At 44.7% G+C, this 14,421-nt stretch overlaps 1 protein-coding gene across 1 annotated transcript in view; it reads left to right on the top strand.

Annotated features, from left to right (window-relative positions):
- The first annotated feature begins 6,537 nt into the window (after positions 1 to 6,537).
- Positions 6,538 to 14,421, top strand: part of LOC142246786 (apoptosis-associated speck-like protein containing a CARD) — a 59,771-nt gene continuing 51,887 nt past the window's right edge. The window contains exons 1-2 of the mRNA XM_075319836.1: positions 6,538 to 6,814; positions 11,598 to 11,645. Of these exons, the coding sequence (XP_075175951.1) occupies positions 6,538 to 6,814; positions 11,598 to 11,645 (325 nt within the window). The remainder of the gene's footprint in view (positions 6,815 to 11,597; positions 11,646 to 14,421) is intronic.

Below are 14,421 nucleotides of genomic sequence, written 5' to 3' on the forward strand. Positions count from 1 at the left end.
CCACAGACATCAACCCAATCCAACACTTGTGGGTGAAGAAAAAGCTGTATACATCCCCAAGTGAGCGAACAGTATACACCTACAGTGGAAACATGGAGAAGAGGCCTGACCAGTATACACCAACACTGGGAAGGTGGAGAAGAGACCTGACCAGTATACACCAACACTGGGAACGTGGAGAAGAGACCTGACCAGTATACACCAACACTGGGAACGTGGAGAAGAGACCTGACCAGTATACACCAACACTGGGAACGTGGAGAAGAGACCTGACCAGTATACACCAACACTGGAAACATGGAGAAGAGGCCTGACCAGTATACACCAACACTGGGAACATAGAGAAGAGACCTGACCAGTATACACCAACACTGGGAATGTGGAGAAGAGACCTGACCAGCATACACTAACACTGGGAACGTGGAGAAGAGACCTGACCAGTATACACCAACACTGGGAACATGGAGAAGAGACCTGACCAGTATACACCAACACTGGGAACGTGGAGAAGAGACCTGACCAGTATACACCGACACTGGGAACGTGGAGAAGAGACCTGACCAGTATACACCAACACTGGGAACGTGGAGAAGAGACCTGACCAGTATACACCAACACTGGGAACATGGAGAAGAGACCTGACCAGTATACACCAACACTGGGAACATGGAGAAGAGACCTGACCAGTATACACCAACACTGGGAACATGTAGAAGAGACCTGGCCAGTATACACCAACACTGGGAGCGTGGAGAAGAGACCTGACCAGTATACACCAACACTGGGAACATGGAGAAGAGACCTGACCAGTATACACCAACACTGGGAACATGGAGAAGAGACCTGACCAGTATACACCAACACTGGGAACGTGGAGAAGAGGCCTGACCAGTATACACTAACACTGGGAACGTGGAGAAGAGACCTGACCAGTATACACCAACACTGGGAACATGGAGAAGAGACCTGACCAGTATACACCAACACTGGGAACATGTAGAAGAGACCTGACCAGTATACACCAACACTGGGAACATGGAGAAGAGACCTGACCAGTATACACCAACACTGGGAACGTGGAGAAGAGGCCTGACCAGTATACACCAACACTGGGAACGTGGAGAAGAGACCTGACCAGTATACACCAACACTGGGAACGTGGAGAAGAGACCTGACCAGTATACACCAACACTGGGAACGTGGAGAAGAGACCTGACCAGTATACACCAACACTGGGAACATGGAGAAGAGACCTGACCAGTACACACCAACACTGGGAACGTGGAGAAGAGACCTGACCAGTATACACCAACACTGGGAACATGGAGAAGAGACCTGACCAGTACACACCAACACTGGGAACGTGGAGAAGAGACCTGACCAGTACACACCAACACTGGGAACGTGGAGAAGAGACCTGACCAGTACACACCAACACTGGGAACGTGGAGAAGAGACCTGACCAGTATACACCAACACTGGGAACATGGAGAAGAGACCTGACCAGTACACACCAACACTGGGAACGTGGAGAAGAGACCTGACCAGTACACACCAACACTGGGAACGTGGAGAAGAGACCTGACCAGTACACACCAACACTGGGAACGTGGAGAAGAGACCTGACCAGTACACACCAACACTGGGAACATGGAGAAGAGACCTGACCAGTATACACCAACACTGGGAACGTGGAGAAGAGACCTGACCAGTATATACCAACACTGGGAACGTGGAGAAGAGACCTGACCAGTATACACCAACACTGGGAACGTGGAGAAGAGACCTGACCAGTATACACCAACACTGGGAACGTGGAGAAGAGACCTGACCAGTATACACCAACACTGGGAACATGGAGAAGAGACCTGACCAGTATACACCAACACTGGGAACATGGAGAAGAGACCTGACCAGTATACACCAACACTGGGAACATGGAGAAGAGATCTGGGATCAGATTGTGGTGGAGACATGCTTAAATCTGATGGAGCTCAGAAGGATTGAGGCAGTGCTGAAAGTCAAAGGTGAATTTACAAAATACTAACAAAACAGTAACAATGCAGCAACATGAGAATAATCAGCAGAACTAATCATATGGTAAATATCTGCAAGTCACATTTATGTATGAGAAGCCAAGACGACTATCTATAAAATGAAGGTCGTCTCACACTCAAAGCTGTAGAGGATAGAGAGATATGGAGCCTGAAAGCCAAAAGAGCAAAACATTGTTACCCTTTTACTCATCAGTGTATTTCATCGCTCAGTGCTCATCTTCAGATCAAGTAGGATAACGACATAAGACATAAAATACAGAGACTGATGTAAAACTGAAAATGACTGGAAGTCTCACAGAGGTTAATGAAGAAATACCAACCTGCAAACAGTCCGAGACCTCACAGCAGATCACACTGTAAGAGAGAGAAGGTATTGGGAATCAATGAGGAGACAGAAGATCCATGAGGAGGCAGGGACCGCAGACTAATGGAGACACTGACCAGGAAAGACCAACAGCAACCAGAAGAGACGTCAACAGACTGACAGGGAGATGAAAAACAGACAACACTGACCTACACACACTAATAGAGACAGATAGGCCTCAGATGAGACAGACATTAATCTGAACAGACTGACAGACCAGGAGGAGACAGAACGTCCAAAGACAAGACAAAGACTAGAAGAGACAGAACATCCAGAGAAAAGACAAGAAGAGACAGAACATCCAGAGAAAAGACAAGAAGAGACAGAACATCCAAAGAAGAAACAAAGACTAGAAGAGACAGAACATCCAGAGAAAAGACAAAGACAAGAAGAGACAGAACATCCAGAGAAAAGACAAGAAGAGACAGAACATCCAAAGAAGAAACAAAGACTAGAAGAGACAGAACATCCAGAGAAAAGACAAAGACTAGAAGATAGAAAAAAGGGGCGTGCACACTTTATTTGAGGGTGAGGTGCTAGTGAATGGGGGAACCCCAATACTGTAAGCATAAAAATACACTGCACACTCAGTTGCATATGAATAATGTGTCTATTTATTAAAGGTTCAAAAAGCCATGCAAAGGAAAATGAACTAAGAGGCAGAAAATTACTCTGACGTTGCGGCCACTGGCCTTGTTCACAGAGTCTGCTGTGAAATGGAGTACAAACAACAAAAATAAAGATTGCAAAGTTTGTTCAGACAAATAGTTTTTTACAATAGTTTTGACAAAAAAATTATACAAGGGTGAACAAAGATATCATACATATCAGAGGGAAAAATTTTTTTGAAAAAATGTATAAATATATATATATGGGTAGAACATGTCTAGAGTTAACAAGTTGAGAATTCACAGTAATGTTCGCCAAAGGCGAGTCAATAGGTATATAGAAATGGGAACAAAAGGCAATGGAGAGTGGAAATAGGGGGGTAGAGCAACTGGTATCAGCATTACAAGGAAGAGAAGAGAAAGATGGTGGTACAGCTGTAAACGGATAAAGTGTTAGAGTAAATTAAACCAGGTATACTACTACCTGTCACTTATAGTTCTGAATCCCAGGGACAAATGCTAGAAAAAATATATATGTATATGTAACAAGAAATGATAGAAAGAGGATATGCAGTTCACAAGGAGACAATACAATATAGACAATTACATAAAATAAAAGGGATAAAAGAAAAAATACTACACCTGGTTCACTAAAATAGCTCAGATGGAGGGAGGTACTGTATGGAACAATCCTACATCAATGTCTCCACCGGGCATGTACAGAGTAAAAATGTTGTGTGTACCTTTTATTAAAACCAGTCACCTCCCCTCTGGTGACCACATGTGGGGGATGATTTTGGGATGTGCTCCAAACTCACAGATAGAGTCACAACGTAACTGTAACTCCACTGTTGCAGGTACATCGACTTACTCACTGCCCCAGCCGAGTTGCATCCTCCCCCGCTGCCGTCCACATGTGCTCCTGCTCTCTCCTCCCCAAACAGGTTTGCCAGAAATGCGTTTAAGGCGCATTTGCGCACACCCGCCCTCATCTTAAAGGGCCAGAGCGCCATTTCCCAGAAATGCCTCAGCTTACGGGTGAGAAGCACTACGTATTTCAGGCACCCTCCCATTATGGGAGGTGCCTGTGCAACGCCTTTAGTTAGTCTGTCTTCTGTCTGCTAGCTAGTTGTCAGATTCCCAAGCTCTTGTCCCGTTACCTGATCCTGAGTCTGCTTTTCCATACCTGTTTGTCCCTGCCGTGCCCACCATACCTGCCTGTCCTGTCTGTCTCAGTCATCCTGCCTGTACCTGTGTCCATACCTGTGTCCGTCTCCTGTCCTGGGGGTCAGCTGCCACAGTGCCGGTCACTGTCCTGGGAGTAGTACCTGGCGTCTGCTTCTCGGCAGGCACTTAGTTAAGCCTCTCCCACTGAAGGGTAAGCACAGGTCCCACCTGTGGTCTAGTGGGTTCATTGTTGCTTGCCGTCCCAGCAACAACATTGGCGGTGAGTGTTACAACTGTGGTGGGTGCCCAGCTCTCCTGTGTTCACAAGTCACCCCCTTATAATGTAAATCTGCTTTAATCTTCTCCACAACTTTATCTTTGACCTGTCTGGTGGGTTCTTTGGTTTTCATGATCCTGTTTGATCCCTAATGTTCTCACGCAATACTCTGAGGCCATCACAGAACAGCTGTAGTTATACTGAGAGGAAATTACACACAGGTGAAGGCAATTTACTAATTATGTGACTTTTGGAGGCAGTTGGTTGGTCAGGATTTTATTTAGGGGTATAAGATTACAGAAGGCTGAATATAAATGCATGTCACAATTTTTAGCTTTATATCTTTTAAGTACAGTGGAACCTTGGATTACGAGCATAATTCATTCCGGTGCTCTTAAACCAAGTCATATCAAAGCGAATTTTCCCATAGGAAATAATTGAAAAACAGACAATTCGTTCCACAACCCAAAAATATTTGCTGTATTTATACAAACTTACTACAGTAATACAAAATATATAAAATTATTTCAATGCACCAATACAAAATGCTGTACAGTAAAACATTAAACTGCACTTTGGCTTACAATAAAATTGTTGGTGTGCGGGAGGTACAGTATAAGCAATGTGCTGCACTGGCTAGCAGAATAAAAGTACAATACAATATCCACAAATGCCAATTGATAGACATGCTATACAGTATATACTGCACTGTACAATGCTATAATGTATACAGTGTGCAGTAAATATGCACAGAACGTCACCTCCAGAGCGGGTCAGAGCGCGGTGAAAGGACAGAACCAGACGTGTACACGGTGAGTATTTGCTCTTCTTGCAAAGCATTGCTATAAACCAAGTTACACATTTGTAATAAGCTTTGCTTGTCTTGCAAAACGCCCTCAAACCAAGTTACTCTTAAACCAAGGTTCCACTGTATTTAGAAGACCAGGTGTCATTCCCTTCACTTCACATATACTTGTACTGTGTGTTGTTATATCACATAAAATAGATTTAAGTTTGTGGGTGCAATACAAACAAAATGTGGGAAAGTTCATGGGGTATGAATACTTGTTCAAAGCACTATATGTGGCAACATCTGGATGTGAGGCTTCCATAATGGAAGGTGCAGGGAGGCGGAAGTAAGTGTTGTATTACTGGCTGCAGACCAAGAATACTCTCACTGAACTGAACTGAACTGTTTCCAGGAACTAAAGCCTGAAGACTGGGCCGGTCAGTACAACAGCCTCACCGGGTTCAGAACAACCTCCTGTATATTAACCCTTACAGCTCATTTCCTCTCGTTCCTAGAAATTGACCAGAAGGAGGAAAAGAACAGGAAGTATCGCAGTGAAACTGAAAGTAATTCGTGCACTAATTGTAACGGGGTGCCAGGGGTGCCTCGGGGTTTGTAGTCGTGGCCCCTCTGTCTGGCAGGCTTACCCCTGGCTCCACCGTCACTATCGGGACAGGAGATGTCTTGGTGGGGCAGAGTGCGGTGGTGCAATTGTCGTCCGGCGTACAAACACTCTCCAGGCATGATTCGGTGCAAATAAAAGACATTCTTTATTACACGGCTCTTCACACAACCGGCAGTTACAGATGACTTGTACACTTCCTTGAGCTGGGGAACAACCTGTCCTGACGTCTCCTCCAGTGGGGATGTGCCCGGCTAATCTGCTTCACCTGGCTCCCACTACGGCTACCCACAGACCGGACCCACACCGGTACTGCTTCGCACTTTGAGGTTCCGTCCACTCCTTTTCTCTCCGGCGTCCCTATTGATCCAGATACCACACTCTGCCCCTTCTCTGTTTCCTTTCTCCCGTCCCAGAGACAACTGCCCTTGCTCCTACTTTTTCCTCTACATCTTTTCTCCCTCCCCTTTTACATGCCGGCTCCTCCTCCCACTGTATCTATGAGACAGCCGTCCCACCCGGCCACTAGGGGAACCCACTAAAACAGTGCATTAACAATAAAAACATTTTTATTACATAAAATCAACATTCCGGGTAACTGTGCTTCTTTGTAAGGGGTCTGCCCACCCCTTACACTAATGATTAGGAGGGAATGGGGAAGACGGTGAGGGACGTCCTCCTCCAAGCGCTGGAGAACTTGGAAAAAAAATCCTTTAAAAAGTTTAAGAACAAGTTAAATGACTGGGATATCGAGGAGGGATATAACAAGATCCCGAGAGGAAAGCTGGAGGATGCAGACCCCGAAGACGTGGCTGATCTGATCAGAAGGCATTACAAGGATTCCTATGGCATTAAAGTGACCCTGGCTGTGCTAGAAGCCATCAATGAGAACCAGGAGGCGGAGGAGCTCCAGAAAGCCTTACAGGCGGGTACGAGTCGGGAAATCTGGTAAGACGATACAATAAGAGAGGAATAGTATAATGAAGATCCCCGGAGGGGAGGGAGGGATGGCTGTGGATATGGCAGAGCAGAGACAGGATTTCAAGGAAACCTGTCTGGTCCTGTATTATACACCCAGAACCAAGAGCAGCTCTGGGAGCATATTTCTAATCCCTGCCGAAAAGTCCCAGCCTATAGTAGCGCACAGTGCTGAAACAGAAAGTAATTTGTGCAGTAAGGAGGGAATTCGTGTACTTAGGACAGAATGGGGAAGACGGTGAGGGACCTTCTGCTCGAAGCGCTGGAGAAATTGGAAAAAAAATCCTTTAAAAAGTTTAAGAACAAGTTAAATGACTGGGATACCAAGGAGAGACGCAAGATCCCAAGAGGAGATCTGGAGGATAAAGACCCCGAAGACGTGGCTGATCTGATCATAAGGAATTACACGGATTCCAATGCCATTGAAGTGACCGTGGCTGTGCTAAGAGCAAGCAATGAGAACCAGGTGGCGGAGGAGCTCCTGAAAGCCTCTCAGGCGGGTAAGAATCGGGAAATCTGGTAAGACGATACAATAAGAGAGGAATAGTATAACGGGATCTGCGGAGGGAGGGAGGGCTGCGGATATGGCAGAGCAGAGGCGGGATTTAACACTTTGGGACTGCAAAACTACATGAAGATCATGTAGGAGGAGTTACTCTCACATTCATTCGGCTCCAGAAGGAAGAGAACTTTCTCTCTAGAAGCTCCTAAAAGTAGTGACCCTGTAAGTCCAAGTTCAAGGAACAAGAATCAGAAACAAAATCAGATTTATAAAAAATCAAAAGTCTTCTAAATATAACAAGCAGGTAATTGACCGCCCTCCGGTATGGTCTAAGCTTTCACTTTGTATGATCCTGGCATGGCCACCAAACGAGACCTTGTGAGTAGTGATGAGCAGGCACTACCATGCTCGGGTGCTCAGTACTCGTTATTAGTTATGAGCGGGCACTACCAGGCGCAGGTGCTCGCTACTCGTAACTAGTGATGATCAAGCACAACCATGCGCGGGTGCTCAGTACTCATATCGAGCAGTTAGAAACTTCCTTGGTCAGACTCACGACTCGTGTACAGAGTAGAATGTAAGACAATGGGGAACTCAACCATTTTTCTGGACGAAGTGCTCCATTGACTTCCATGATACTCAGGTGTCTCGCCCATCCAAGCGTCCAACGAGTACTCAGCACCCGTGCATGGCAGTGCTCGCTTATCACTACTCGCTTTGATGTTATCAGTGTATATGCATTATATCATATATATGTTGATAGTAACAGCGGTTGCCCACTTTGGACCAGTTCCCGCAGGCACAGATACGTCTAGAAAAAAACCCAAACTGAGCTTTCCTCTGATTCAGCAGTGCTGCTCCGCCACTGCACAGGTCTCTGTTGGGCTGCAGCCAATCACTGAGTGCAGCAGCATAGGTGCTCAGCTCAGTAATTGGCTGCAGTGGTGCTGACATGAGGTCACCACTGCAGCCAAACAAAAGAGAGTGGCTTTGTGACATGAGTAGGGTAAAGCGCTGGTTTTATTTATTTTGTTTTTACAATAAAGGATTTTGAGGGCAGAAATTTGTACAAAGTGGACAACCCCTTTAAAGCAGATAAAGCAGTAGAGAGCCCATTTTAGTACCAAGACTTTACTAAAACTAGTGCAGATCCCAGGATCACACAGCTTAGGAATTAGCACCGGACTCCTGCGGATAGTCCAGTTTTTAGTATTGTTTTAAGTCACATTTTTTTTTTTACTGAGTTGAATGTTGAAAAAAAATAAATATTGTTTACATCTTGTGTTGGTGGCAACCACAGTGAGACGTGCGCCATCACTACATGGAGCGGCTCAGCAGCTGCCAGGACCTGAGCGTATCGGCTGCGATAAGAGCTAGATCTGATCGCACCCGTTTACCCACTTTAATCCAGTGATCACAGGCTCAAGATCCATAAGAAGAAATGAAAATAAATTAAACATCTTATTAAATATTAGTTAGATAACTGAATATAAAGTTTAATACCTTTCCTTTTTCCCCCAAATGAAAACAATGTAAAAGGAAAACAAAAAAAAAAAAATGTTTCCCCTTTTCAGCTGGTGGGACTTTGTGAGGACTTTTTGTGACCCGATCAGACTTTATTGATACTATTTTGGTGTCGATAGAATGGACTTTCACAGATTTGAATATAACAAATATATTATTTTTTTTTTTAAAACAAAATTTACATTTTCAAAACTTTTTTTTATTAATTTTGTCCCCCTAGGGGACTTCAACCTGCAGATTTTCGGGTCTATAAAAATATTAACCGTATACTGTGACATAGCCAAGGCTGAACTACAATAAGTATCAAGGGCATGGCACACATTAATGGCCCAAGTCTTCATGAAGAACCCCAGCAGTGCGGCTCGGCGTCCTTCTCTGTCTTCTTATTCCCTTTGGATCTGGAGGAGGCTAAGTCAAGTAGAAGCTCTCCAAATTCCCACCCCCCCCCGGAACTCCCCTGGTACTGCCAGAATGTATCAGGGGCTCCGGCCTGACTTAGGTATACCAAACACACGTGTGTTTTGACTTAAAACACTCATGTAGAGCGCTGGACATAATGGAGTCAATTTGAAGACTCCCCGTTGAGACTATTTAGAAGAACATGGCTTCTAAGAAGTTGACCAGCATAAACAAAGACCTAACAGAGATGTTCATGTAGTATGAGCTGCCCCCAAGAAGTTTCATGCCCGTAGAGTATGCGAGATGTGGTACTGTCCAAGTAGCCCATTCTTTGAGTAAACACCCTTTCACCAATTTTTTCAATGCCTGGTAACAGATTCCTGTTTGATACCCTCAAAACAAAAATTTGTATGGCCATTGCACGGAGAAGCATACAGTGTCGATTGGCTCTTTATAGGCGTGTACCAGGGGGTTGAGGCCATACAGGAGATCTGGCACCTTATGAACCATGTGGCTTTCTAGAAAATGACTGGTCATGAAGGGACACTACTAATGAGCAGTCCGAATATTGATGATAATGAGGAGGGTTAATACCCTTCTTCCCTTTGTATGTCTTTCCTCAGTAAAGCTTTGGGCCTGTGATCCCCTCTCAATAACCCAGAAACAACCTTTTACAGATTGGCGTCTCTGGCTTGGCTAATGTCTCCAGTTATCTTTTGAGGCTTTTGTAAAGAGGTATTCCAAAATTGTAGTCACATCTAGATGCGAAACCAGGATGATGAAGAAACAAGACAGAAGAAGAACCAACGCCTTTTCAATGTGGTGCTGGAGAAGGAGGTTATCAATACCATGGATGGCAAGAAGAACAAATAAATCAAGCCAGACATGTCACTCGAAGCAAGAATCACCAAACCTACTTTGGCCACATCACAAGAAGAGAGCAATCATTGGAGATGGACATCATGATTGGAAGTATAGTAGGAAAAAGCAGAAGAGAAAGACCAGCAACCCGATGGCTTGATACTATGAAGAAAATGGCGAAGACCTTGATGGACCTAGAGAAGACCCTGATGGACCTATCTAGGTGGAGAGGACTCTTCTTTATAACCAGCCCCAGGTCTCTCATATTTGAAGGTGTCTTCTCCCAACATCAATTTTAAGATCTTGCCACAAGTGTTCAATGTGATTGAGATCCCAATTTCAAGTGTACCAACATGTCGGATGCAACCGCAACGATGAATATCCCTCTAGCTGTAGCATTGAGACCACAATCTGCCAGTCGCGCTCTTGATCTCCAAATCGCTCCACTTTTCCTCTCCACTGGCTCTTACCATTTTTCTTATTCAATAAACGCTTTCAGAAACATTGCACCTTTTGATCCTTCTAATAAATGAGAAGGTAGGAAATTAATTTTTTACAATCTTAAAGAGCACTCACAGGTAATGAAGTAGGAAGGAGACTCACGTGACAAGTTCTGGAGGAAAAAGAGAAACAGCAGGGGTCAAAAAACAAGAAACAAACAAGGTGCACTCGGAGAGGTTTTATATTTGTACCAAATACGGGGAAAAAGTGGGAAAACTTTTAATGGGTTGAACATGGACTTACAAGGAAGCTACCTATGGGTGGCGCTGTAGAGCAGGTTTCTTCCTTCTGGAGGAGAGCTAATTATTATTATCTCTTCAAGAAAACCTAGATTCCCCCAATATATGCAGTCCTATGATAGGGGAAATGTATTCCGCTATTCAGCTTCAGACGCATCCTAAAGACGCACCCTAAAGACGCATCTTTTTAGGGCGGCCTATCACACTCCCTAATCAGATTCGATTCACATAGTCCCTCTACAACCTCTCACAACATAGCTCCACATCAAACTCCATGGCACCCAAAGGCATCTCAAGGCTCTCGGGCCCACTGGTCCAGGAAACCATTATCCAGCCCCATTTCCGTGAGATGGTTGGATTGTCATTGTAAATAAGCACTTGAACCTTGCCTCTCCCCCCATCTCATTGTAGATTGTAAGCTCTCACGAGCAGGGTTGTATTTTTTTGTATTTTGTATACACTGTATTTTGTATACACTATTTTTTTTTCCCCTCTAAATATTGTATTTCTATAACTGTTACTTGTTTGTATATGATCCTCCTGAATTGTAAAGCGCTACGGAATATGTTGGCGCTATAGAAATAAAGATTATTATTATTATTATTATTATTATTCCCAATAGAGATCACAGCCCTGGTGTATGATTAAATAGTAGTTAGCAGTGACCGGCCCTGGACTGATCTTAGGCTTCTGTTCTTTCTTTTTCAGTGAATGATTGTACAACCACAGGGGCAGATCAAGGAGCAACATCAAGAGGTGAGCAGAGGACTGGAGTGTCCGCATAATATGTCCAAGCCCTCGGTATAACCCAGTAGGGATATAAAGTCTGAGAGCTGGAGCAATAATGGGTGCAGAGGACGACGGCTTTCCCGGCTGTAGTGACATTATAGGACAATGGTTCTATAAATGACACCCGACTGCTGTGGAAATAGTTTCTCCAGAAGGAAAAGGACTCCATCTCTGCTGCCACCCCATATTGGGGGTAGCATCTTACCAGTCAATATCCACCATTTAACAAGGCTCGTGATATGACTTAAGAAGCCGAACCAGACACTCCATTTGCAGACATGTTTAAGGGTGTTGCACCTCCTCAGTGCAAAGCAGGAGATCTGATTTTGTGGGGTGAGACTGACCCACCTCTGACTGGGGTGGTGACCTGGGAGCTCTGCGCCTCCGATGATGAGGGTGAGAACTGCCCAGACAACCCATAAGAGCAAAAATAAAAACAAATGCTTCAGAATAATGTGGAGATATTAAATACAATTCCAATACATAAATACATATACATATATTTATATATAAAATAATAATGTTTATTTATATAGCGCCAACATATTCCGCAGCACTTTACAATCTGGTGGGGGGTTGTATAGACAAAAACAAAACAAAATAGTACATAATTCAACAGCTCCAGTAGGAATGAGGGCCCTGCTGGAAAGCTTACAATCTATGGGGAACAAGGGGGACACAAGAGGTGAAGCACACTTGTAGATCTGGCCGGCCATCGTTATGCTAGTTTATTGGTTACATATAAAGATGAATGATCTGGTCATTAGACAGTAACCTTTTGTGTGCCCTTACGTGCTATTGGTTGTATGTAGGATGTGAGGACAGAAGTAGGAGAGAGAAGGTTATGAGTAGCATTTAGAAGGTGGGACAGGGGAGAGTTAGGTTAGTAAGTTATTATGATAAGCTTGTCTGAAGAGATGTGTTTTTAATGTGCACTTAAATCTTGGGGGCTGGATATTAGTCGCATTCTTTGGGGTAGTGCATTCCAGAAAACTGGCGCGGCACGAGAAAAGTCTTGGAGACGGAGGTGTGAGGTTCGTATTATGGAGGATGCTAGTCTAAGATCATTTGAAGAACGAAGGGGGCGGGTAGGATGATAGACAGAGATGAGGGATGAGATATATGGTGGTGCAGAGTTGTGGAGAGCTTTGTGGGTGAGGGATAGGAGTTTGTATTGTATTCTGTAGCTGATAGGTAGCCAGTGTAGTGACTGGCACAAGGTGGAGGCATCGGTGAAGCGGCTGGACAGGAATATGACCCTGGCTGCTGCATTCAGGATGGATTGGAGAGGGGAGAGTTTGGTCCGAGGGAGACCAATCAATAAAGAGTTGCAGTAATCCAGGCGGGAATGAATAAGAGCGACAGTAAGGGGTTTTTGCAGTTTCGAAAGTAAGAAATGGTCGGATTCTGGAGATGTTTTTGAGATGTAGGTGACATGTGCGAGTGAGTAATTGTATATGGGGAATGAAGGAGAGTTCTAAGTCAAATATGACCCCAAGACAGCGAGCGTGCTGCTTGGGAATAATGATTAAATCATCGAAGGTAATTGAGATGTCGGGTGTAGATTGGTTGGTAGAGGGAGGAAACACAAGAAACTCAGTTTTGGAGAGATTCTGTTTCAGATAGAGGGAGGACATGAGAGACAGGAGACAGACAATCTCTGGTATTTTGTAACAAAGCAGGGGTGATGATTGGAGATGATGTATATAATTGGGTGTCATCAGCATAGAAATGGTATTGGAAACCGAATCTGCTGATGGCTTGTCCAATAGCGGCAGTGTATAGAGAGAAAAGTAGACGGCCCAAGACTTGAGCCTTGAGGAAACCCGAAGGTGAGGGGGAGAGGAGTGGAGTAAGAGCCAGCAAAGGAAACAGTGAAGGCAGGGTCGGAGAGATAGGAGGAGAACCAGGCGAGAGCAGTGTCCTTGAGGCCAATAGAGCGGAGCATGGTGAGGAGAAGTTGGTGATCCACAGTGTCAAAAGCAGCTGAGAGATCCAAGAGAAACAATAGGGAATAGTGGCCTTTAGATTTTGCTGTTAATAGATCATTTGAGACTTTGGTGAGGGCTGTTTCGGTGGAGTGTAAAGAGCGGAAACCAGATTGAGAGGGATCAAGAAGTGAGTTTTCAGATAAATAGCGGATTAGCCGGGAGTGGACCAAGCGTTTCAGGAGCTTAGAGATAAAGGGAAGGTCAGAGACTGGTCTGTAGTTAGCGGCACAGTTCTGATTGAGGGAAGGTTTTTAAGTAGAGGGGTTATGATGGCATGTTTAAATGATGAAGGAAGGATACCTGATGAAAGAGAGAGGTGAAACATTTTGGTTAGATAGGTAGTGACAGCTGGGGAGAGCACCTGAAGGAGATGTGAGGGAAGAGGGTCACTGGTGCAGGTTGTTGGGCGGGAAGAGGCAAGGAGACGCGTCACTTCTTCTGTGATAAGGTCGAATATTGATAGTGAACTTGAGGTGCGGGAGATGAGCGGATCCAGGCTCTGAGGGGATTTTTCAAAGATTTCTTTGCGAATGTCGTTGATCTTTTGTAAGAAGAAAGTGGCCAGATCATCAGAGCTTAGGTTGGTGACCAGGATCTGTGCTTTAGGGCTCAGGAGGGAGTGGAAGGTTTCAAAGAGTCGTTTAGGATTGTTGGCTAGTGAAGTGATGAGAGTGGTAAAGTATACTTGTTTAGCCAGATGGAGAGCAGAGTTATAGGTTTTGAGCATGGACTTATAGTGGATGAAGTCTTCA

Source organism: Anomaloglossus baeobatrachus, chromosome 7 (assembly GCF_048569485.1).
Source record: "Anomaloglossus baeobatrachus isolate aAnoBae1 chromosome 7, aAnoBae1.hap1, whole genome shotgun sequence".
In the NCBI taxonomy this organism is placed as follows: domain Eukaryota; kingdom Metazoa; phylum Chordata; class Amphibia; order Anura; family Aromobatidae; genus Anomaloglossus; species Anomaloglossus baeobatrachus.